Source organism: Erigeron canadensis, chromosome 9, assembly GCF_010389155.1.
Source record: "Erigeron canadensis isolate Cc75 chromosome 9, C_canadensis_v1, whole genome shotgun sequence".
Classification (NCBI taxonomy): domain Eukaryota; kingdom Viridiplantae; phylum Streptophyta; class Magnoliopsida; order Asterales; family Asteraceae; genus Erigeron; species Erigeron canadensis.
This window is the reverse complement of record NC_057769.1, coordinates 24,771,315-24,797,029: the sequence shown is the minus strand read 5'-3', so window position 1 is coordinate 24,797,029 and position 25,715 is coordinate 24,771,315. Positions and strand designations below refer to the sequence as shown.

The following is a 25,715-nucleotide window of genomic DNA, read 5'->3' as shown; positions in this document are numbered from 1 at the left end:
TACCATGTGTGCTCCCATATGCTATTCACTCAATTCTAATCCTTCTTCATATTTTATCATGAATTACCAAAGAGTTACTGGGTTAGAACTATATCAGTCCTGTATCACCTATTATACGTAAGACATTCGGTAACTGCAAGCAAATATTATAGATGATAGTTGATGTTATATAAGCTGATACGATGAATAGGATATATAGAATTACGAATTCATGAAGCTTCAAGTTAAAAGCACTAAAGTATCTAAACTTGTATGTTACATATAATTGTAACAGCTCCATCCATTTGTGACGTACCTAGAAACTTGTAGCAGTTGTAACAGCTTCACCCATACCTCAAGTATCTACAAAAATCATAAACTTTTAGTAGTTATATTCTTATGCTCCAAAATGTTTAGAACTGCATAATTGAAGAGACTTATACAAAAAAAATTTACGCAGCAGTCCTGCAAACTGAAGATAATGGAAGTAGAGGGAACTGCTCACCTTAACTAAAAGCCAATCTCAGGATCCCATGCCCCAAGTGTTGTAGTCACTATAGTAGCAACAAAGCATATAAATTTTTAGCAACCAGAATAGTATGACTGGACACCTGCAACATTTTCTTATGTTTGTCTTGCAGTTTTATTATTTATGCTTCTTTTTCTGTCACAGAACATTTGAACATCACCATTGTAGTTATTGAATATAAATATAGATACACCACAAAAGAAAGTCCAAATTTTCCACATAGAATTTGAAAAAGGATACCCATTCGAAGGGTTATTGCTAGAAATCAACAGCACATCAGCTTGTCTTAATTGACTCAAACTAGCAGCCATATCAAAGGGCATACTGGATTACAAAGCTATTAGTTGAGAAAGTAGTCTAAATAACACCAATTTAACATAATTGCCAATACCCACTAGATAACCATTATAGAATAATCACTTAGCAAAAAGTGATAGTTCTAAACTTTGAAAAAACATTGTAGTAAAATAAATGCTTACCCATTTTGAATGCTGATAATAGTCATATCACTCTGATAGCTCCAATAATAGTATAAAAAAGGTAGACTCTTTGTTGTATACCTATCTGTAGTTTAACAATAATTATCACTTCAACCAAAAGATTTAATATCAGTTCCTACGATGATAGAGAATGTAAAATTGGTATCAATCTCGAACTGGATTATTTAGTTGAGAGCAAAGAATAAGAAGGATAACCAAAAACAAATTTCCATAAAGATCAGTATAACACATACGTATATTACTCAAGTTAAAGCAAAGCGACTAAGCATTCATGAGTTGGCCGAAACTTACAATATAAAGAGAACGAAGAGTAGTAAGGGCACATGCTTCTGAGTCATCATGACTCTCCAGTCAAGGCAAACGATGAGAGTAAAATTCCTGCATCTGCAGAAATTTTATGAATTTAACAGCGTTGCTATATCTTAAAACAATCTTTGTTATTATGAATAAAACTATAATATAACAATCTAAGTAGTACCAATAAGTCAACTTTCAATATAGAAAAAGATTGAATGCCTCATACTCAAAGGTTAGATGTATCGCCATTCTAAGTTCTAAACTTAGGCTCAAAGGTCAAATTAACTTCCACCAGGTCGGCTCCATTCAGAACATGTAACTCAGAAAAGTATGTGGTAGAATTATAGATTTCTCGTCTATCTATCTATCTATTTATCTATCTTTTTTTGAAAGGCAACTTTTATTCGCAAATAAAACCACCAAGTTGGTGGTTTACAACACGTACAACCAAAAAGAAATGTTACATCAGTTTGAAACTATTCCAGTCAGACCAACGTATACTGTAGTTTTCCTTTCTATTTCTATACCAAAGAAAGGACAATGATTTCGTATCTTGCACTATCTTTTGCTTTTCAATGCTAAAACCACAGCTCAAAAATCTGCAGTCATTCCTCATTTTCCAAATGTACCAACAAGCCTCCATCACAATTCCCTTAAGATATTTTTTCTCCATTTTTCCCATGCCCACATGCTCGTGAATCTCTACCAAGTCTTTAATAGTGGAAACAAAAAACGGGCAAGCTTTACACCAAGCACAAAACAAATGATCCACAATTTCTAAGGCCTCTTTGCACAAAACACAATACCCATTTCCAAAATGGCTACTCCGTCAACTAAGAGCCTCTAAAGTTGGGATACAATCTAATGCCAGCCTCCACATAAAGATATTAACTTTACTAGGGACCCATTTAAACCAAGAAAGAACATACCTATTGCTGAAGTCTTGCACGCTTGTTTACCTTGCCAAATCCACTTGTCCTTGGCTTCTGAAAGTTGAATACCTCTCAGAAGGGAGTGAAGTCTCTGGTCTTCATCTTTCTCCACATCCGTGCGCATAGATTTGGACCAGTTCCATCTCTCAGAGAAACCTCCTATATTCCTGTCAAAACAATCGATCACCCTACACTTCTTCACCTTTTCAAGTCTAAAAAGAGCCGGGAAAACAGTTTTGAGGGGTTCATTCCCTACCCACGAGTCTAACAAAAATTTCATATCATTACCATCGCCACAAACCCCTTTCAACAACTGATACAGCCCCAGGTCCGAAATCTTAATAGACTCAATCGCCTTTACACTCGTTTTCCATGTAACAGTTCACATTCTGTTCACGGGCAAAGGACCTCAATTATATCTAGTCTCATTTAGAAAGTAGTGCTAAATTCGTGTCACTGAGTTTCGACAGCCCCAAACGTCCAACAGATTATTGGGACGCCACCAAGTTCGAAATATACCAATTATCTATCTATCTATCTATCTATTTAATGGCATTTCCAGTACACAGTAACATTTTCTCAAACATTTAGTACACCTAAAAGGCGTAAAACGTAGATTTTCGACAAAGGAGATCTTATTTATGAAGTTTAACGTAGAAATCATCATAAAATTGTACGCATTTAAAGGTTTGAAATGGATACACTAAGCTAAGAAAGTCTATTCCTTATGTGACATTTCATCAAACACTTTATGTGCACTCAATAAATTTTCGAATTCCCCAAGAATCATTGAAGAAGATATCTGCTAATTTAGATCGTAATTAATAATCAAATGTACGAGTAATTAGTAAGCAACCATGAGGTATGAAGTTAAGAATAATTTAGATTTGAAGTAATGTTAAACTATTAATTAATTCATGTAAGAATAGAATAATTTTGTTTAGAAAACTTAGAATGATCCAATCATCTGTTACGGTGTTATCATCAACTTGATATCCATGATCAAGGATTTTATAAAGTATTTGAGTGGTGCTTTAACTTTTAATATTTTAAAATTTAAAATTTTAAATACAACCTAACATGTATAAACAAAAATCTTACATTTCATGTCAAAAGTATACCATTAAAATTCATGATAAATGTATTACTAATTTTTGCTTCATAACTAGAGGGTGTAATTAACAAGACATTATAATATATCAGAGGGTAAAATATAACAATCTTTGGTAGAAGGCATAAACACGAATAAAATCTAACTATGTAACATAATATCCTAAAATTACACTTTTCGTCCCTGAAGTTCGCACATTTTTCACTTTTCGTCCCTTAAGTGAAAAAATTATAATTTTGACCTTAAAGTTGGCAGATTTTTTCAATCATCGTCCATCGTCAAACGTCGTTAAGTTTCAGCCGTTAAGTCGGACACGTGCAATACACGTGAGGGACTAAAACTGCAAAAAATGACAAGTTCAGGGACGAAAAATAAAATTTACTCTTTTGTTGTCATCATCTTCATCTTTTCTGGCTGACTTTCATTGGAAAATTCGTCGGAAAAACTTAAAATGCCGATATCTCACTCGTTTCTTTGAATTAGACCACGAAACCACCACCAAACTTCTCAAAATTAATTTCCGTACGAATCCTATAACCGAAAAGAGATCCAATGAATCGGTTGTCACACCCGAATTCTTTGTACCTAAATATACTAATCTAACTATTGTAACAACTTAATAACCTTAACAATTGACCAGTAAACTATATCGAAAACCTTACGATGAAAGTAACATCTAACTAAATCGCCAAAAATGAAAGGTAACGAATCGTTATGAAACTTAACATAATACTAGATGAATCAATAGCAAACTTGTAACAACTTTCAGAATGAGATTTCGACGTAAGGATTTCACGAACAACAGATTTAAAGTTTCTATACAAAATATAGAACAAGAGCTATAATCAACCAAATGATGAACTGTAAATTGCTTTGAACTTTTATTACATAAACTAAGAATCGGTGACGATAATCAGAATTTTTGATCTGAAATATTTGAGTTGCAGGGGCTTGTCAGGCCTCCTGGTCCTTTCGTCCCTCTTTATATGTATATTTCTAATTTTTCGATCTTATGTCTTTACCTCATTGACAAAATCGAACCCACATGAAGGTCACTCCCCATTTTGTACTTTTCTTTTTGGTGCAGAGCTTATGAAATAATAAATGAGGCACACCATTGGTGTCTTAGTGAGAAGCACGTACACCTAATCCAACATGGACTTATTTGCGAAAACAGAAATATTGCTCAACATCCATGTTATGGGTATTTAGAGTTTTCCGGCAAGTGATGAATTTGAAATCTTTTGGTTAGAATTCGTGCGAAAATTAAATTTGAGAAGTTTGGTGGTGGTTTCGTGGTCTAATTCGAAGATACGAGTGAGATATAGGCATTTTAAGTTTTATCGGCGAATTTTCCTGCGAAAGTCAGCCGGAGAAGATGAAGATGATGACAACAGAAAAGTAAATTTCAGTTTTCGTCTCTGAACTTGTCATTTTTTGCAGTTTCAGTCCCTCATGTGTGTTGCACGTGTCCGACTTAACGCTGAAACTTAACGACGTTTAGCGAGGGTCGATGATTGAAAAAATCTGCCAACTTTAAGGTCAAAATTGCAATTTTTTATTAAGGGACAAAAAGTAAAAAACGTATCAACTTCAGGGACGAAAAGTGTAATTTACTCTAGTTTTTTGTGTTACACACTATCACGGACGCCGAATGTTGTCATTTTCAATTTTTCAGACGTGTGTCCTTATTAAAATATTTAAAACACATTTAGTTGTCGTAAATTGCACGAACACATTTCAAGTATTAAAATTAGGACCTTCAAAATACTTATATTTGTTTATTTTCGTATTCGTACTTATATATTAGACATACCTTTAAATCATGAAATATTGTGATTTCAATTACATACAATATTTTAAAGTATATGTGAATTGAAATTCATATTATTGTTTATGATTATCTTATCATCATCACTAGATACTTGAGCAGTATTATAAACTTTTTATTAAATATGTGTTACATTTAAAATGAAATATACTTTAATTTAGTTCAATTTAATTTAATATAGTCCAACATTAGCATTAAAAGGTTTATAAACCACTTATTCTAACCTCATCATGTGATATAAAGTTATAAACATGGAATAAAAGCCCACCATGGTTCGCATAAAAGGGGTTATGTGATTCAACTTTTATCCTATATATATATATCTGAACTTAGATATATCTTACACTATCTACCCCATTGATTAAAGATGCTCTAACATTGATTCAAGTCTAGTTATTCAATCCATTTTATTGATGGAGCCCATACATTTTCAAAATTAAAAAGTAAATAATATCTAGAAAATCGAAAAATTCAATGAAAGATATGAACGGCTACATCAAAACATACTTGAACTTCGTCTCCGCCTTTTAAGCAAAAGTTTGGCGACATAATTAGCTAGCTTAAGTCCAAAAATGTTTGTCTTTGCAGCCTAAGTAACAAGGCCAAGACAAAAGAATGTTCAACCTGTTCAATTATTTAGGAATATTTTTCTAGAATATCTTTATATATATATATATATATAGTAAAGAATATATATATAGTAAAGAAATATAGTATATTCCTCATTCCTCATGGATCCAATTAAATATTTTCTTAAAATCATAAATTTTAAAATAATGGATATGATCAGTTGCATGTCCCTCTCTATAATTATAATTTGGGTTTCCTTAATTTGTTCTTGAGAGTTGAGAAGTACTATCATGTACTAGGTGATCCTTCTTATTAGGAGTATCTTTTATCTTAGTATATATTAATTATCTCTTATTTTTAAAACGACATTTTATGATTTTATCCTATATCTATTTGGATGAAATCCAAAATTTTCAAAAACTCTTTTTAATTTACTTTCACAATTATAACAAGTGAGACTTTGACATATAATACTTTATTAATGGGTTACCAATCTCATTAATATATATGCATCTCACTTTTACTCATTTATAAATTGTTACTAAGATAAGTAATTAGCTTTAACCAAAGTTGAAATGAAATTATACTGAATAATTAAATTTTAATTAGTGGTAATTAAAATGTAGGACTATTCTAGACTATTTCAATTTTAATAGATTAAAGCATTTAATTTAAGTAATTAACATAATTTTGAAATAATTGTAAAAATTTATAGATAATATATCAAGAAATATGAAAATCAATAATTTTCGAAGAGTCAAAACTACATTAGAAAAATAAGATAATGGGAAAACAGGAATTACTAATTTTGATTATGATTAAACCATATAACACACTTTAACAAATGGTTGTTGATTATAAACGATACGTATCCTTTCAAAGAATATGGATTAAATCATTATACCCATTACAATGTAAAACATTTGTTATTTTTATTTTTCAACTTTTAACTAAGTGAAAACACTAAAATATCCCTATCACTTATTGATAATATTCTTAGAAGAAATCTCAATCATTCGATTTTCTTTACCCTCCATAAATCATTTTACTTCTCTAATTTATTTAAAATCTTTTATCTCAAAAATCATACATCGATAAATTATTAAAATTATATGGGTATTCTTAAAATTCCATGCTCTTTCATTAAAGATATCGTTCGATATACGTTCGACGAATTTCTAAATCCGAGGGTGGAGCTCGTACGGCTAAAACATTTGGCTATCAAACTCTATGACCTATCACATTTTATGACCTATCACCTCCACCATCTCATTGTCGCAACACGCGAGTACTTAATCTCGTAATTAATGGTTGTGAAGCTCATTTATGATGGTGAATTGAAGTCTTCCGACCAAATTCTAAAAGGGCGGGGTTTTATTTTTAAATAGTAATATATCTTTGGGCGGTTAATTAGTACTCGTAATTGGGAGTGAGAAGGTCACCTAACGCCTTAGTTTCGAATTCGACGCCTTGTGTTTTTTTTTAAAAAAAGGAAGCAAAACATATGCATGTTGAGGATAATTCCTACATTACTAACTTTCTTGTCAAATACCATTTAAAATGATTGATGTTATTCTATTATAATAACTAATTAACCCGGGTTCAACCCGGGCTTATAACTAAAGCTTTTGTAATATTAAGTTATGTCGATATTTAAGAACGATGAGATAGTTCAACCATATTCATAATCTCGAAATAATATATCTTATATTTCGAATGTATATTTAGCTTATTAACCTGCATAATATGCAAGTAATTTAAAAATCTATTATGATAAAACAATTTATATGATGAAGATTTAAAAGACCATGTATAAAATATTAGAGTTTTCAAAGGAAATAAAAACTTTTTTTTTTATAGAAAAGAGCATCATAAATAACAAAAATAAAATATATAAAAACTTAAAAGAAGGAAAGTGCTTATAATATCATAAGAAAATTAAACCAAAAAAACTTGACTTTAAAAAGAATTTAGAGATGACAATTAAGCTATTTTAATTTTTTTTTAAATGATGATTTTATAAAAATTGTTTTATTATTTAATATAGATGGGCTGATTGATAATATTAAGACGAAAATAGATGGTGATATTATATTTAAATATTGAAATATAGTTGTTTAAAAAAAAATTAGATAATTACATTTTAATTTACATTGGACTTAAGCTAAAAATGAAATATATCATAAATCTATTAAAAAATAATTTAAACTTTTTATAGAATGATGTCATAAATGAAAAAATAAAAAAGATATAATTGATAGAAATAAATGTAATAATAACAATTAAGCATTATTTAAAAATCATGATGTCATTAGAATTTTATTTTATTTATTTTTATTTATATAAGAGATATCCTCGATTATTAGATTTTTTTTATTTTCCTTTGATGAAAAGGTAATATGATCAGATTAACCATGCATTTTAATGTCGTATGGCAACAACAACCTTTTACTTATTTAATTAATTAATATATTTTAATGATGTTATTCATATATATATACACTAGGTTTTTGACCCGTGCGATGCGCGAGCTGTATAAAAAACTATATAATACACTTTATATATGAAGAAACGATAGCGAACATATTTCATTAGAATTACGTGATGTGAACTATATAAATAGTTTAGTAACATATAAACATATGGTTGAACAGAAATAGATTCAACCAAAAGCTTGACAAAATATGAACTTAAAGAGATAGAAGGACTTAAGCTATTAAGCTATACTTTAAATTATCATTAAGAATTTAGTAATATGTTTTTCTTCTAGTAATTCTAGTAATTTGCCTTTTGTTGCCACTAAATGATCTACATCTAGAACATGTATCATGTAGTCGTCTTGTTACAACAGAACTCAAAGAGATACAATTTGATCCTTAATGTAGAGTGACAATTCCACTACATTTCTCTCCAAAAAAGTTAAAAGTCACATGAAAAATTACAATTGGCTGGATATATAATTCAAAGAGGATAATTTGACTATGCCTTATGTGTTAAATGTTCTTCTTAACATCCAAAAAGTAAAACAGTTATATTCATTTGAAGGTGTTGTTGCGATTTTTAGAAATGGATTATCAACACCATGGTGGTTTTAATTTTTGTTTAATCTAGCTAATTGACTAATCTAGAAGAGGTAGAATGTGTCATTCCAAAAGAGAAAGAAAAAGAAAATTAGGATGTAGAATTTGGTTTAACGGTGGGGTAGGTCTCGGACTCTGGGTGATTTACAATTACTTGAATTTATATGACTCAATTTTTTTTGGGGGTTTTGCTAAACGAAACCCTAAGAATTTTTGTTAAAGTGTATTAATTAGTTGAATGTTTACCATAAAACTCATCTTATTTATACTTACCGGCTATTGGCAAAGAAGAAGGTATACACTAAGGTAGTTTTTATACTTAAAAGAGGTTATTATTTTATTAAAACAAAAAGTTTAAATTTGGAACATATATTCAAGGTGTAGTTAATATAATGTTAAGATTTATGAGTTTCGATGTTATCTTTTAACTAATTAAATCTATTTTTTTCACTTAATTTGTTTTATTTATTTGTTTTATTTTTGTATATTCATATAGCTTTGAAAACTTCCATATAATCATCATTAGAAAAAAAAGAAAAGAACTTTATGTAATGTTGAATAAAAAATATAATGAAATATCATTAGGTATAGACGTGATTTTTTAGTTAAAGAGAAGATATCATTATATCTAATGAGAAGATCTTAGTTTTTTACAATATATTTATTTATTTATTAATTATTAATTAATTAATTTATATATATATATAAGTTCATTTTTTTTACAAAATATATAGTTTATTTTTGAAAAAAATATGGAGTTGACACATAGGATAAAATCGTATGTGGCATTTTTTCAATATAGTTTTAGATTGCAAGAGGGCTTTATAAAGCTTGGTTAACTACTTTTTTATAAGAGTTATAGATATACTTACATATAAAAGAAATAGCTCATTTTATTTATGATAATGTTGAAAGTTACTCTATGTAATATTACTAAAATATCTTTTATTCTTTCTCTAAATCATCTTCTTTTTTTACTAATTTAATTATTTTTCCATTAATATACTTAAAATACCTTTAATAAAATAAATTACACCACTAATCTCTCAACCCTTAATCAATAGCCTACATTGTTCATCGTCACCACTATCGGTCGCCACCGGTACTAATCATTACCACATTTTTGCCCTACTGTTGCATTTGCGTGGACATCATGCTAGTATAATTAAAAACCTTTAGCTAAATTATAAACAATTATTTGGACAGAAACGGCACGCAGACTTTTCATGAAGCTGCGTGGATTTCACCATCAACAACATAATCTTAACAACGACCTTTTTGTGCCCACGACTTCTTCTATGTGTTTTATATGCACTGTCTATATAAGCATACATTATTAAGTTTCGTTCAAACACATAGTTCCAATAACGAGCAATATCTCATATATATATGTGAATGTTTGTCATTCATTCTTTTACATACACATCGATCGTTTAATTTGGATCAAGGGAACAATTCTTGCATTCGAAATCAAGACCTCTAAGTTATCTGAATCATGTAAGAATTTTCATCTTCTTTTTACCTTTTTTTACTTCAAATTGTGTCATTAATTAAGTATGCCGGAGTGTTGGAAGCAATTTTCAGTTTCCAACTTGTGAGTCTACGGTTTTGCTTTTTGTTGATGTTTGTAATTTTGGGTTTCTAATAGATTAATATAAATTGAATATAATTTTGACTATTGGATCATTTTAATTAACTAATACATGAAGATTCATACATTGATGCACGGAAAATTTTCATAATTCATAACGACTTTCAACTAAAAAAACAATATTTTCTATTTGTTTTATTTTATTATTTTTTTATTTGAACCAAGTTGGCAGTTAAAAGAAAAACTTCTAATTAATTCTTAATTGGTAATATGTAACTTTTCTTTCCTAAGCTAGTTTCATGTATATACATGCGAACAGCAATACCCGAGTTGAGTTTATAAAACTAAAGTGTCCTAGTTAAGTGATCATATCTATATCTATACTTATTTAAAAAAATAGTTTTTATTTATTTTATTTTTAAGAGCATTCTATCATACTCCTAAATTACATGTATGTCTGGAAATCAAGACTCTCAGAAAAACCCTCAATTAATCCACCCCTACAAATGTGGAAAGTGAGACTCGAACCCAGGTGGATCCCCCCAAATTTGTTGAATGTTACACCATGCAATATTTACATAAATACCTTTTTTTTAAATTACCCTCTACTTCCACTAATATAATTATCTTCACTAATATATTTAAAATATCCTTAATGAAATAAATTATATCATCGGTCTTATAACTGTTAAAATAACTACAATAATCATTATATCAATTGTATTTACCTCAATAGCTTGTATTACTCGTTACCACCCTCACCTGCCGCCTCCATCACCATTATATTACCGTCACCTTATTGTGGCGGGTTACATGCTAGTCGAAGTTCATGGAAGAAGTGACTGCTTTTGCAAAGGAAGGTGGGCCAGGTGCCTTTAGGTCAAAGTGATTTCTTTAGTCTTCTATGATGGAGATATGATAGATATGCATTTTTATTTTTATTTTTTCGATTTTCAATGTATGAGGCACAGGAAAGGAAGAACATATCGAATAGAATGGAATATCATCAACTAATTAATTTAGTAATTATTAACTAACATTAAACGATACAAGTGGGAATATATTTAGTGTATCACAAGTTATATTATATTTCTAACAACGTTGTCATTAGCTAAACAAAGGACTAAAAGGATCGGGTATCGTGAACAATATTGAGATTTTTTAATTACTAATTGATTTATCTAATACTTTGATATATATATACATATATACATTATATAACAATATATAGGGTAGAGTTAACGTGAGAACCATAAATATGGAGATAATTGTGAAAACCATTAGTTTTCCTCTCTTTTTCTTCATTTTTGTGTGGTTTTTAAATTTTTTTTTTTTCACTTTTTGAAAACTTTTTTTTTTTTATTTTCTTTTAACAAAAATCCATTCAAAAAAAAAAAAATTTTTTTTTAAAAAAAAATCGTATGGGTTACGTGTTAAGAAAACGCACGGATACGGTACGGGCGCTGCCTTACATCCATTCTAAAGGGGTTGTCACCAGACGCATATGAGAATGATATGGATTTGATGAGCGACGATCCAAGAAACGATGACAGTTGTTATGGTACAGACGTAGCCCTTAATTTTAAGGGCAAAGATCTTAGAGTTGATTTTTCAATGGTTCTCACTATATATGTGGTTCTCATTTGATCCCTTCATTATATATATATATATATATATATATTAAAAATCTATTAAAGAAGAATAAAAGAGTAGATGAAACTTAGTTTTATTATATTAGGACAAGGTAAGTTAATTAATTAGTTGGAGATGATGTAAACTTGGTTAGAAAGTCAATTAGGAGGTGATTATAACGTTTATAACTTTTCCTTTCTACAATTAGAGGGAATTAGGTGTTATTTTATACTATTTCTTAATGAAACTATATATACTTTTGTAAATTGTAATTTATTGGTCAAGTAAGAGAGCTAGATATTTGAGCCTTGAGGTATCTTGGGTGTGTTTTGGGTTTGTAGATCATCTTAGAATAATCATGATCTATTGTTTATGAGACATAGAAAATTGTGTGGAACTAGTATGGTGTCTGGGGTCGAAAGGATGATCCTTGCACATCAAATGCTCAAAAATCAGTTTATTTAAAGTTTATTGGTTCATATTAGATATATTAGATCGAATTTTAAAATATATATTAATATTTTATAAAGTACATAGCTTATATTAAGGTCTAAAATGAGCATAAGTCATCATTTCTTGACATTTATCTCTTTATGTAATCCAAATGCACTAAAATAGGCACTTGGCAAACCAAAAGTAGTCTCATTTTAGCTACAATTTCCACCAAACTTCAAATTAGACTTACGCTTACATTCATTTAATTTGATTTATTATAGTACCTTACGGTATCTTTAAATACTCTATCAAAAAACAAATATTATTAATAAAAAAAAATCTCTGATACATTTTGCATTCACCTATATTGGTGATGGCAACCACCGAGCCCCCCTAGGTGGTCACCAATGCCATATGCACGGAGTCACGGAGATAACATTTGGAGGGATGGTGTTTGATTGTAACACTCATGTTAGAATTGTATGTGACGTGGTATAAATAATACTTTATAAGGACTTTGGGTGATAAATGGCCGGAAAGAACAACTTTTTATGGTCAAATGCTTTTTTGTGGTCACGTGTATCTTTGAACACATCCTACTCGTATAACTTTTTGGTCTATCTAACATTATCCTACTTTATGTATAATTTGACTTATTTCCAATTCCAATTGGTTTTTGCTCAAAAATGTAATTTTAGTGGGAATTGGGAAAGGTGCTAATCTCTTGCTTATAGATTGTGTGACCACCATTATATGACGCACCTTTATTTTTATATTGTTTAGACCTTACCCAACCCATACCATTTTCTCACTTTTTTTTCACGGCCACATCAGCGTTACATTATCTTTTTCATTTTATCATCTAGAAAAATATTAAGGGCATAATAAATGGACCTTAGTTTTTTGCTTAGTGAACCCAAAAGTCAAAAATAATATTTTATTATATATTTCTTCAGCTTGTTTCTCTTTCTCTCTCGTCACAAGCTCACTTTTTAGTTTTCCAACTTAAATGAATTTTCATTTTGTAGTAGAAATTTCTATTTTAAAACACTCTTCTTTTCTAAATCTCCATCAGCCACCCTACGCCCTCTCCCCGTCTTTGATGGTAACTTTCACAAGCTTCCATGGTCCAAGATATTCAACAAGGTTTTTTTTTTTTTTTAATCTTATTTCCTTCATATCCTTTATCATTAAATTGAATATATGAACTTGTTTTTCCTCAAACTTTCTAGACGATTTTTTTTTGTTTGAATCTTTTTATAATTAAATAGTTTTTTTAAAGTTTTTTTGCCAACATGATTGGTTGCTACGGATCTGTGTATAGATCTTTGTTAAAATTTGTGGTTGGGATCGATTTAGGTTGAAAAGTGATAGATTTAGAGTATTGTAGTGGTGGCCAACAATGGTTGGCGGTGGTGGCAGGCGGTGCTTGGCGATGGTGGCAGGCGGTTTTGGTTGGATGTGGGCGGTCTAGTGGATGGAGGTTTGATTGGTGTTGGTCGGTGGTAAAAAACAATAAAAGTTATGGAAAACTGAATTGTGGTTAAATAAAAAAAAAGATGGGGTAAAAACAAAAAACTGCTACATAGTACATACTATCACTGTAGTCAAATCGTTGATGCTTGATTGTAAAAATTAAAATATTATTTTCTTTTTCAACATAAACTAAATTGTAATTTTGCCTTCTTGGTAAAAGGAACTTTTTCATGAGGTGTCATCTAGTAAATCGAAACATGCAGAAAAAGAAAGTTAAAAGAATTATTATTATATTTATATTTTAACTTTTGGGTATACTTAACATCCCCAAATATTATTGCCAATTTCTCATATTTTTCTTAAATAATTTATTATTATATAAAACATAAGAAAAAAATAAAGTTAAGTCTTTCCTTCTTTTAATTGGTTGAAAATGATTATGACCCACCTCCATCTTAACTCTTCTCTTTCTCATGTTTTCTCATTAGAAAATTGCTAGCCATTTTTTTGAGAAAATCATGAAGGAAATTACACTACCAACCTTATTCTGAGAAAACAAGTGAGAAAATTTTGAGAAAAATGTGCGTTGGGTAAGGCCTTAGTCACTATAATTTGCATAATATTAAATGCCAAATATAAATAGAAAAAAACAAAGTTTGTCGCTTTCCATGTGTATTATTCGTCAGTGTGAATAGAATTCTACAAGAATTAAGACAACTTGTTTATCCAATATTGCTTACTTACAACTTCATTATTCTGTAGTTTTCTTTTTGGATTTTGTATGTACATAAAGCCGGCAATGGACATATTAGATTCTATTCTTTCTTTTGTAATCAATTTTTCACGTTATATCATTTCCCTTTGGTTATTTTTCACATGTTTAAAATCATTTATCAAAATAATTTACTTTTCGTGTTGATGCTTTGTCTTGGTTTGGCATTTTATTTGTTACAGAAGAATGATAGAGGCACAAGTCGCTAACAATGGTGTTGTAAGCAACAACAATGGTTGTCAAGTGAGGAGAGTTCATATTGTCTATTATCTTTGTCATAATGGACGTATCGAACACCCTCATCTCATTCGTATTCATCATCGTTCACATAATGGTGTTCACTTAAAAGGTCGGTAATTTGTTAGCACAACAATGAATCAATAACTAAGATGCATGTGTCTTGTGTTGTACATAATTATGTATTTACAACTTATATACATATCGTTTTTATCACTAGATCAACAAAATTGAAACCAACCCCAAAGTTTTACATTATGAACGCGCGCGTTAATTACACGTTAGATGGATCTAGGTCTTCCGTGATGTGTGATTTTCGAGAGCGACTAAGATAACTAGATCCATCTAATTTTATGTTATGAACGTACACACATGACTTGATAACTTCAACTTATTGTACCTTTTTTGTGCCTTGTAGATGTTAAGAGATGGCTATCTAAACTACGAGGAGAGGACATGCCACAAAAATTCGCTTGGTCATACAAGAGGTTGGTCTTCGGTTTCTATGCAAATCGATTATAATTTAAATGTCACATAAACTGAAATTATTTTTACTACATCTAGTTTGACAACAAGTCAACAAGAGTAACAAAAGGTTTTCACTTTAATAGAAGAAAGTTCAACTCGTTGTTCATTTTGGTGCTTTCTAGGAAAAAATACATTGCAATTCTTAATATGTACTCTTTATCCTCCCTTCATTTGCAAATGTACATATTGGGCCTTTGCGATTGCGTTTATTACGCAGATAATCACTTATTTTGTTAAACACATTTAATTTTCTCATTATTTATACTATGCAAGCAAATGCAATAATGCAATAATCAGCTCAAAACACAATCACAAATACTCTCTTACTAACTTTACTTATCACGAAATAAATGTTCACTTTCAATTTTTAACGAATCAAAGTATTCAAAAAGTATAAAACTATTGTTTAGCACATATAAAGTTTGTCAGAAACAAAAATAATTTATTTTGAACAAAAATAATTTATTTTGATTCATAGATATGACTAATTTAAAGTTCATGTTTTCTCTTTTAAATACATTATAGAAAGTACAAAGGAGGATATATTTGGCAAGACATATTGGATGAAGACCTCATAACCCCAATTTGTGACAACGAATATGTTCTTAAAGGATCACAAATATCCAAAACAACATCAAACAATGTGAATGAAGACTTTGAGCCAAAAAGTTCGTCACCATATGAAGTCATTACAAATGATCAAAAATACCCTTCAACAAGAAAAGAATATTCTCTAGATTTCTCAACGAATACTTCAACTAACATCGAAGAATCCTCGTTTGGCTCCAATGTGGAAACAGAGGACACAATAAAGAATCAAGACGAATACAAAGACGAAGAAGTTGTACAAAACCTACAGGACAAAAATGAGAATAATTCCTTGAAGGAAAGGTTGTTGAATAAGAACGCGAATGATTACAATGAAAATAATAATAAGAACAAGAAAAGTGGTATTCGTGAAAGTGTAACAAGTTGTTTCAAAGTTTCTCCATCACCAACTACGTCGTTTAGAAAATCTAATCGAGCATCATCCATGTTACGGAATTGGATCACTTGTGGGACTACTAGCACACATGAAAATGCGGTGGTAGTGAATAGTAAACGACATAGTAGTAGAATTTTTTCTACGGTAAATTGTAAAGAAAATAACACGGGTCGTCAGTTGTGCAAAGAACAGACGTTCAAAGAATACGAGAAAAGCTTTGATGGGGAGAGTAGATTTAACAAGAACAAGAGTAAGAAGGAGAAGGATGACTCAAATAATGTCAAAACATTTCCAGCAGCTCATAAGCCTTTTAATGGCCCGAAATGCTCGTAAGTTCAATTATTGTTTTCCATATTGCAGATTGACTTCGAAGGTCAAAGATGCATGTTTTGATTTTCCGGTTAGCATAAAGTTATCTTAACTTTTAACTTCTAAAAAAGTCAGACAAACTCATTCATTTTTACTTAGATTATGTAAATGGAATATGGACATGGTGCTAAACTAGGGAAATAAACTATAACTAAGGAATTGATACAAGAAGTTTGACTTGGAAAAGTCAAAGCATTCTTTGTTATTCCTTCAAAGCTTTCTTTCTGAACAATACAGTCACACTTGCTGTAACTATGAGAACCACATATAGATGTTGTAGCATATGCTTGAAAACCTATAACTTAGTTTATCGACCCATGGTTTTGTATGGTTAATGCAGGCAGTGCGGGAGGCAGTTCAATCCCGAGAAGCTTCATAGCCACATGCAATACTGCAGAGGAATGAAAGCAATGGCCAGGTCTGCCAGCTCAAGGGCTAAAACAAAGACATCAAGACCATATTCACCATCTACAACTCCATCTTTGCATACCTTATTACTTGAAAAATAGCATAACACTGCTACTCGGTTTTTGAGCTTCCTTTTGATGTTGTTTCCCATTTATGTTACTATTTGTGACAATAGGGTGATAGTCGACTCACTGAAAGCAATACTTGTGTAAAATCAAAGAATGTATGTGTATAAAGAATTACTAGTTGTACTATGCTCAACTTTTGGACTTTTTTAGTTATGAACTGCCCATGGGAAAAAGATCACAAACCATACTCATCTGTGACCACAAGGTCATAGATTTGGATCTCTGAACCAACATTGGAACAATGAAATGCTAGATGAACTAGTTTAGTCCAGTTTTGACTTGTCTAGCTACAAATTGCTAATGAATCTTGAAGCAATCAGTATAAGATCAAAAGCTTAAATCATTAAAATTGATTCACTGCCAAGATGAAACGGAAATAAACACAAAAATATTTCTACCATTCTAGTGGTCAAAAGAGGAACTTGGTTTCATACCTTTTGAAAACAAAAGCCAGCATTCATCGCGTCTTCCCTACATATCTTTCCATCAGTTTTGGTTAGAATTACAATCTCGAAGCCCTAACAATGCTTTGATGGGTGTGAAATGACATATCTTCACATCAGCGCTAATCATGACCTACAATTTAAAATCTTTAGTCAGTAGTCTTGTGTTTTAAATTACTTGGCTGCTTTCTGAACATGAACATGATCAAGCAAAAACCGATACAATTTCTTCTTCAAGTTTTCCACCTTTTCATCCCCACAAACTGATGAATCATCGAGCCATTTCTTTGTCCAAAGAATCCTCTAAGTAATCCAAAAACCATTTTTGTGATACAGAAATCAGTTTCTCACCTACGTTAGCACGTCTCACTCGTGAAGTAACAAATTCGTTGGTTCTCGGGCTTTTCTTGTTTTCCAATACCCGATTCTCAACTTGGATTTTCTCTGAAGTGTTTTTTAGAACAAGATGGTAATTTCCATCACCATGTATATTCTTTCAATTTTCTTCCATTGTAAACAAAGTGAACTTTGCAACAATCAACTTGTATAGTCAACGCCTTATTTCTCTGAACTTGGATATTCTTCTAATGCAGCTTGTACCCACATTGCACTATTACTACGATTACATTTGAGTCAAATAAGGTGTTGACTATACAAGTTGATTTATGAAGCTTCTGATAGAAATTCAAGAATTGTTCAACAAGAGGTTTTCTAGAGGTCTCAGCAAGTTTACAGATTTCTGAAAATACACTGCATAAAATAAAACAAAAATAATAACTAAGAATTATTGAGAGTTCAATTAAAAACGCTATATGAATCATTCTTTTAAAAGAAGCCTATGAAGTTTTGCTACATTGTTGCATGTATACACCTCTTTTTCTCTGCCTGGTGTATACATGCAGCAATGTAGCAAACTAGTATTAATGAGCTACATAGTTTTCACTGTAATGATTAATGAAACATAAGTTAAATACATTGTGCTCTATGAAACATAACCAGTAAACAAACCAAATCAAAAGTACAATAACCACAACCAAACATAGCATAACATCAACACATTGTTAAGAGAATATAAAATCTTATAACATACCGGGGTATGACAAACCGGAGAAGAGGGCTCCATGACTTTCGCCCCAAACCCGCCATTAATTTCAAAACCAAACCTCGTGTGCTTACTTGTAGCAGTAAGCACCGGACTCCGGTCCCACCCTTTCCTAAAAGAATAATCTAAACTTAACCTCCTACTTTTCACTTGACCCCCACACCTTCCCATTACTATTATTATTAATATTACACAAAGAAAGTCTTCTTAAATTGTTACTAGTACTACTAATAATACTTTCCTTGACATTCTTTTTCTTAACAACTAACACATCACTAGAAATCAAATCTTTAGGATCACCAACACGAATACCATTACTCTGAAATCCGTTTCGTAGAAACGAGTTTCAAACCAAACAGAACACTTAAAAGATATTCACGTTGATTTTAGTTCTTTACAAAGAGATGGTATTAAGATTAAAAACTCTCAACCTTCCTCGAAATGATACATTTTGACTTTAAGAGATTAAATAGATGATTAAATAAGTCTTTAGATCCTATTGTGGCACTACACCTCGCAAGTCATTAAACACCTATGAAAAAATTCTTATGGAATGTTTATGTCGCGTCCATTAGACGTCTTATCAGTATCCATACCAGCGATAAAACATAACAGAATTAATTTGGAGATTGAGCTCTTGAGTTTGGAGGTAGTCATCCATTATACATCTTATCGAGAAATTCCTTCGAATGAGGAGGCCACAACCCACATGATAGAAATGAATCCTCCATACTTCGACATTTTTCTATCCACATGTCTTTTAGAGATGCGAGACTTTGCCAATGCTCTTGAAAAATTGACTTTATACTGTTACAATGTGTGACACAAAGATACTTCAAATTAGAGGAGGATGATGATGATGATGGGAGATTGTCCTCCAGTTTAGAGAAGCTCAATGATGTCAATTATGAACAATACTCTATAACCAACCTCTCAACACTATCTGGAAAGCAATAGCTCTCTAGCGAATCATAATCCCTAACTGTCACTTGTCTTAGTGAAGTTAGATGTTTAAGTGTTGGTAATTCTCCACAGTTGTTATGAAAACTTAACTCAAGATGTGTTAAGTGATCAAAAGAAGGATCCCCAGGCCAACTAGGAACCTTCTTTCCCCCAAAGAAAAGGAAAGGAAAATAATGGAGGGAATAATTTCAAGGCCATCCGTACCAACTAAAGAAAAGGAAAGGAAAGGAAAATAAAGGGAAAAAAATGAAAGAAAAAGAAAATAAAAGGAAAGGAAAATATAGGAACAATTTTCTAAGTGAAATAAAGGAATAATATCTTCAACCTCTAAACACTATGTGGAGAGTAGTAACTCTCGAGTAAATCACAGTCCTAAAGTGTCACTTTTCAAAGTGAAGTTAGATGTTCAGTTGGTAGTTCTCTACAATTGTTACAAAAAACTTAACTCAAGATGTGTTAAATAATCAAAAGAATGATCCCTAAGTCAGATATGAAATTTCATTCTTCCATACCATTCAATGCTCAGTTTTTAACTTAGAGTGGGGCCTTAATTTTTCAACTAAACTTCTTCCCTTTTCAGCAACTTTTTCATTTTCCATTTCAAAATAAACACACCCCATATCGACCAATTTGATATGTCAAAGTGTCTCAATCGCCACATCTCGAATAATCTTTCAACAACATAAATAATGTGAATACCTGATGTGTGAAAATCTAGTTAAATTAAAATCCTTATAAATACTCCGAATCGAATACCACACACAATCGGGCAGTGGACCTGTTCGTATGTAATATAGATTAAAATAAGTAAAGGTTCGTTCCACGGAGACTAATAAGAGCTAGTGAATTTTAAGTAATTTAGAAAGAGTTTGGTTTTTAAAGACACCACGTCATCTTGATTTTAAAATTGAAAGTTAGTTGATTGAAAGAGTTAGAAATTCCGTAGAATTTATCGAAAAGAAAATTGTTTTAAATCAAATAGGATGAGAAGATCATCCACTTCGACTCCATGATACACATTATTTAGGTTGCATATATTTAAAGAACCAATTCAATTATGTTGATTTTATAACCGAGAACTAAACAAAGACTCACACCGTACCCGTCAAGTTCGTTACTTTATTCAATTCCCTCAATTAGCTAGTTCCATTACTAAGACCGGTACCCCAAGACGCCTTTCATAACTTTCCTAGCCAACTAATTGTTTTGGTTATTTAGATAACAATTGTGTCTATTGATTGTACCCAACCATTAACCCGTTAACCATTATTAACTATTAATTACTTTCTACCGTACCCGTCATAGAAACAATTGCTTCTAACCAAGCAATCAAAATAACTTCTACACAACCTAGTTACCACTGAGATTATGCAAAAACTATCCGCAATTAAGAGTTAAATATCAAAGAATTAATAAGCTAAGATTACGATACACGTTAAATCAAATCAACTTGAGTTCAAAAGATTTATGCAACCATTATTCAATGTATCACTTCATGTCAGTGGATGACGAATTATTTAGCTACTCATAATCAAAAACAAAGCACAAAGAGTAAAAATATAGAAGAACATATTGTACCAATGTGTAGAAAACAAGTAAACGCTAAGAAAATCGACAACCGAATGCCTTGAAGCTCACGAACAACCCTTAGACCTTGATGGACGAAAAAGCTGTTGAGAATAGCCCCAGAGAACCCTAAAATCGACTAGAAGTGATTGTGTATCGAATGGGAGGGTTATGGTCTTGTATTTATAGAGTTTGCGAAGAGTCTTCACAAACTGACCTACAGGTGCGACGCACCAAGCTTCAAGTGCGGCGCACCTGGCCTTGTTTCCAAAAAATAATTCTGCCTGATATGTGACGCACCACAGGGTTGGTGCGTCGCACCTCCCTGCTTTTCAACAACTTCTAAGTTTCTGATGAGAAAATGCTCCGCACCACTATACCAGGTGCGACGCACCTGACCTGTTTTCAGCCAAAACTTGTAGTTTTCATTTCGTCTTTACTCGTATGCATCCACGAACCATCCTAGTGCATCTTCTAGTCCTCCGAAAGCTGTTTCTAACCATTTTACCTGTTCTAAGCTTGAAATCACTAACAACACCATCAAAGCATCAAATATACATATAATTTGCATACAATTAAGCTTAAAACAACTTAGAAACGATATGGGAATATGCATATAAATGGACATATCAATACCTTTCCAAATTCAAAAAGAGTTGGTGAAACACAATCCCACGAGATTTTAGCTTCAGACAATGTTTAATGATGATCTCTAAATATATATAATAGATAAACTTTAATTCATGATTGGAAAAGTATGGATCTTTATATGAAGCTCAACTTTTGATTAGATTTATTAGATCAAATGATGATGTCATATACTTTTTTAAAATTTTTTAGATTTAATATTATTTTAATAAATTTAAATTATTATTATTTTCTTATTTAAGTTTGTATACATTAATAATTAATGATATAGTTATGGAAACTTATATTTTTATATGTTCCATCATTTTCATCTTTTAAGTTATTTTTTGATTTTTTTACAATAAAATTTTATTTTTTAATGTAATAAGTTTTTATTAAATTATATTTTGTATAGGATTTTTTTTTTCATATAACATATTAAAGTTTGGTTATAAGTATTTTGTTTTATATTATTAATATTTTTATTATTTTTAAACCAATGTTTTGATAACCGGATCGGATGTCAAAGCAGTCTTCTTAATAAAAACTAAAAAACAAATATAGAGTGTATATTAAGTTATTACAATCATATATCAAAAAAATACTTATATGAAAATTGCAATGATATTATGCATAATTTTAAGTTAAATTAACAAAAAATACGATATATAGATTGATAATTAAATTAGTTGATAACTTTAGTGGATAACTAAAATATTTGAGCAAAACGTTAAAACACAAATACAATGACAATGGAAACATATCCGGATGAATGAAAGACATCCAAAGAAACGAAAACTTTACTTAGCATGACCCTAATAAATGATGTATTCATTTTTCAGCTGTCTGGTCACTGTTAACCGAAATCTAAACGACCACTAATGTAACTTTATGTTTTTTAGTGTTTTAATTCTTACCTTGTTAAATATTTGTCAACTTATAATATTATACAAATTTACATTAATTATATATGTTTCCCCTGTATTACGCAGATAATAATCTAGTTAGTATTACCATGACGTACTGTTAACTTTTGTTGATAATCACTCATGCCATTAGTTGGTTTTATTCTAGCTTCCAAAATTATCTTAAACATAATTAACTATATTCAGTCATTTAATACATTAAGTTAAATAGTTTTTCTTTTGAAAAAGCAAAAATATATGTATACTTCAAAGATTAACAATGTGAGTCGCATATGGTATAACATTATAAAATGTCAATTGCTACATATGTGACCACCATTATACGATGCACCTTCACTTTTAATATATTTTTTTATAGGTAATAACCAGTAGCGGAAGTAAGAATTCAGGTGCCTAGTCTGAGCCTGGAAAAAAAATGTCCGAACTCTTAGAAATCCAATTATATAAACAAAAATTTCTTTTTTATAATTGAACGTTATAACAATAAAAATGTTATATTTCTTATTTATTTATTATTCTAATCTAATAAAACCTTATATCAAATCAGGGATTTACAAATAAAAAAATTTCTAATCAAATGAGATTCTAAATAAAATCACCAAGATATCATCATTAAATAAAAAATAATAATAACTAATCAAGAATAGATCACTAACAGAATCATACATTTAAGAATTAAGAGTAAAATTAAATTTTTTTTATGTTACTTCTACTCTTCTAGAGCACAATATAAACCCTTTGTGTGGATGAAAAAAAGTCAGGAGGATTTACTCTTTATCTTCTAAATTTCATTTAGTGTTTATTTATTGGCTTTGACTCTTATTCTTGCATTTGTACTATATCATTTACGGTCACTAGTGTCTTGCTAGTCAATCTTTAGTAATATAAGCTATGCCATTCTAATATAAAAAAAAAGTATAAATAACCTTGTATGTATATGCATATTTAGTACCTAAAATATTCTATGTTTATAACTTAAGTATTAACTCATATATATATATGAGTTGTATTCATGAGAATCCTTAAAAAGTGGTGAACTCCAAGGGTCACATCTCAGCCCTTGGATCAACTATCATCTATGGTCAAAATTCTATGAAAAAATACATAAGGAAGGGTATTCTAGTAAAATTGCACATAAAAAGAAACCACTCCTCCCTCTCACTCTTCGTCTTCTCAGATCCAAAACACACACACAGTAAAACACACACAGTAAAACACACACATCAATTCTCTCTCTCTCTCTCTCTCTCCCTCCTTCGGCGTCCTGCGGCCACCACCACCACCTTCAGTGGCACAGCCATGTTGCCTTTTTCTTCGTCATCATCTCCATCATTCATCATCAATTGATTTTGAAGATGTTAATAACAATGAATGATGTATTGAATACGAATATTACTACTTTTTGTTATGTAAATTCGAATTTTCTCAGGTAATAATCAAATGTAATTTGATAATGTGTGATTATATCTATTCTAACATTTGAGCTTGTTAAATTTTATTAGTTATTCAATTGACTTTTTTGTTTGGTACAATATTGCATACAAGGTGTTTGATAAAATATCTAAACCAAAGTTTATTATATATGATTTAATATCAAATCACATTTGATTGAGTATTGCATAAGGTGTTTAATAAAATGTCTAAATTAATGTTTGATAATATGATTTAATAAACTTATGATTAAGAATTAAATTTTTTGGTGTATAGGTTTGTGGATATATACTCCATTTGTTTTTGTGGAAATTTATGAGTAACATCAAATACAATTTGTTATCAGTTATTGTTTACTTTTATGTTCATAATCATATTTGATTATGTATATAGAGGTTTATGTTTTTCTAACTGTATGTAAAATCATATTTGATTTTGTATATAGATTCTATAGATTTGTGTTTTGTAACTTTGTTCATAATCATATTTGATTATGTATAGAGATTATAGAGATTTCTGTTTTTGTAACTGTATGTGTAAAATCATATTTGATTTTGTATATAGATTCTACAGATTTGTGTTTTGTAACTTTGTTCAAAATCCTATTTGATTATGTATAGAGATTATAAAGATTTCTGTTTTTGTAATTATATGTGTAAAATCATATTTGATTTTGTATATAGATTCTATGGGTTTGTGTTTTGTGATAAACGCCTAGAATGCATAATTTTAAGAGGTAAAACCGGCTTGTTTTGTGAAGCTTAATAGACGATTAGGGATACCTTTATGTTTGTTAAGTGTTTCAGGCACTAGGCGGTGAAATGGAGCTAGTTGAATGAAGAAACGAGTCAAGGAACCAAGAAGCAAAAATCTGGAATGATGAAGAAACAAAGGCCGTAACCTACGGTCCCTTTCAGCGTAGGTTACGCCAGGCAAAAGTCAGAAGGGCGTACCTTACGCCCAGGAGGTGCGTAGGTTATGCCAGGTGCTGATCAGAAATCCGATTTTTGTGGTTTTAATTAAAATTCAGTTATATTCCATTCACAATACGATTTTGGGAGTTACCATTCATATTTTTCACTCACAATAGCAGTTCCTAACAAAAAGAAGACCCCAATATCATCATCAATTCACGAATTCATGAAGATGACAATTCAAATAGAAGATTCAATGATGAAGATGATAGGCTAGGTTTTCTATTGATCATTCTCATGTGAACAATTATGTAAGACATTTATGTTCAATCTTTCTTATACTCATGTTGGAT

The 25,715-nt window shown here is 30.6% G+C and overlaps 1 protein-coding gene across 1 annotated transcript; it reads left to right on the top strand.

Moving 5' to 3' along the window:
* The first annotated feature begins 10,196 nt into the window (after positions 1–10,196).
* LOC122582680 (protein SOSEKI 1) lies at positions 10,197–17,523 on the top strand. Its single transcript, XM_043755107.1, has 5 exons — positions 10,197–10,326; positions 14,918–15,084; positions 15,391–15,460; positions 16,026–16,814; positions 17,195–17,523. Exons 2-5 carry the CDS (start codon positions 14,922–14,924, stop codon positions 17,361–17,363), a joined length of 1,191 nt encoding a protein of 396 aa, XP_043611042.1. The 5' UTR covers positions 10,197–10,326; positions 14,918–14,921; the 3' UTR covers positions 17,364–17,523.
* The last annotated feature ends 8,192 nt before the right edge of the window (positions 17,524–25,715 follow it).

Bases quoted from the DNA above. Each gene is read 5' to 3' on its own strand.
- LOC122582680 (XM_043755107.1), top strand. From the start codon at position 14,922: ATGATAGAGGCACAAGTCGCTAACAATGGTGTTGTAAGCAACAACAAT. The intron at 15,085-15,390 runs GTCGGTAATTTG...TGTGCCTTGTAG, and splicing joins TAATGGTGTTCACTTAAAAG to ATGTTAAGAGATGGCTATCT. The intron at 16,815-17,194 runs GTAAGTTCAATT...TGGTTAATGCAG, and splicing joins TTTAATGGCCCGAAATGCTC to GCAGTGCGGGAGGCAGTTCA.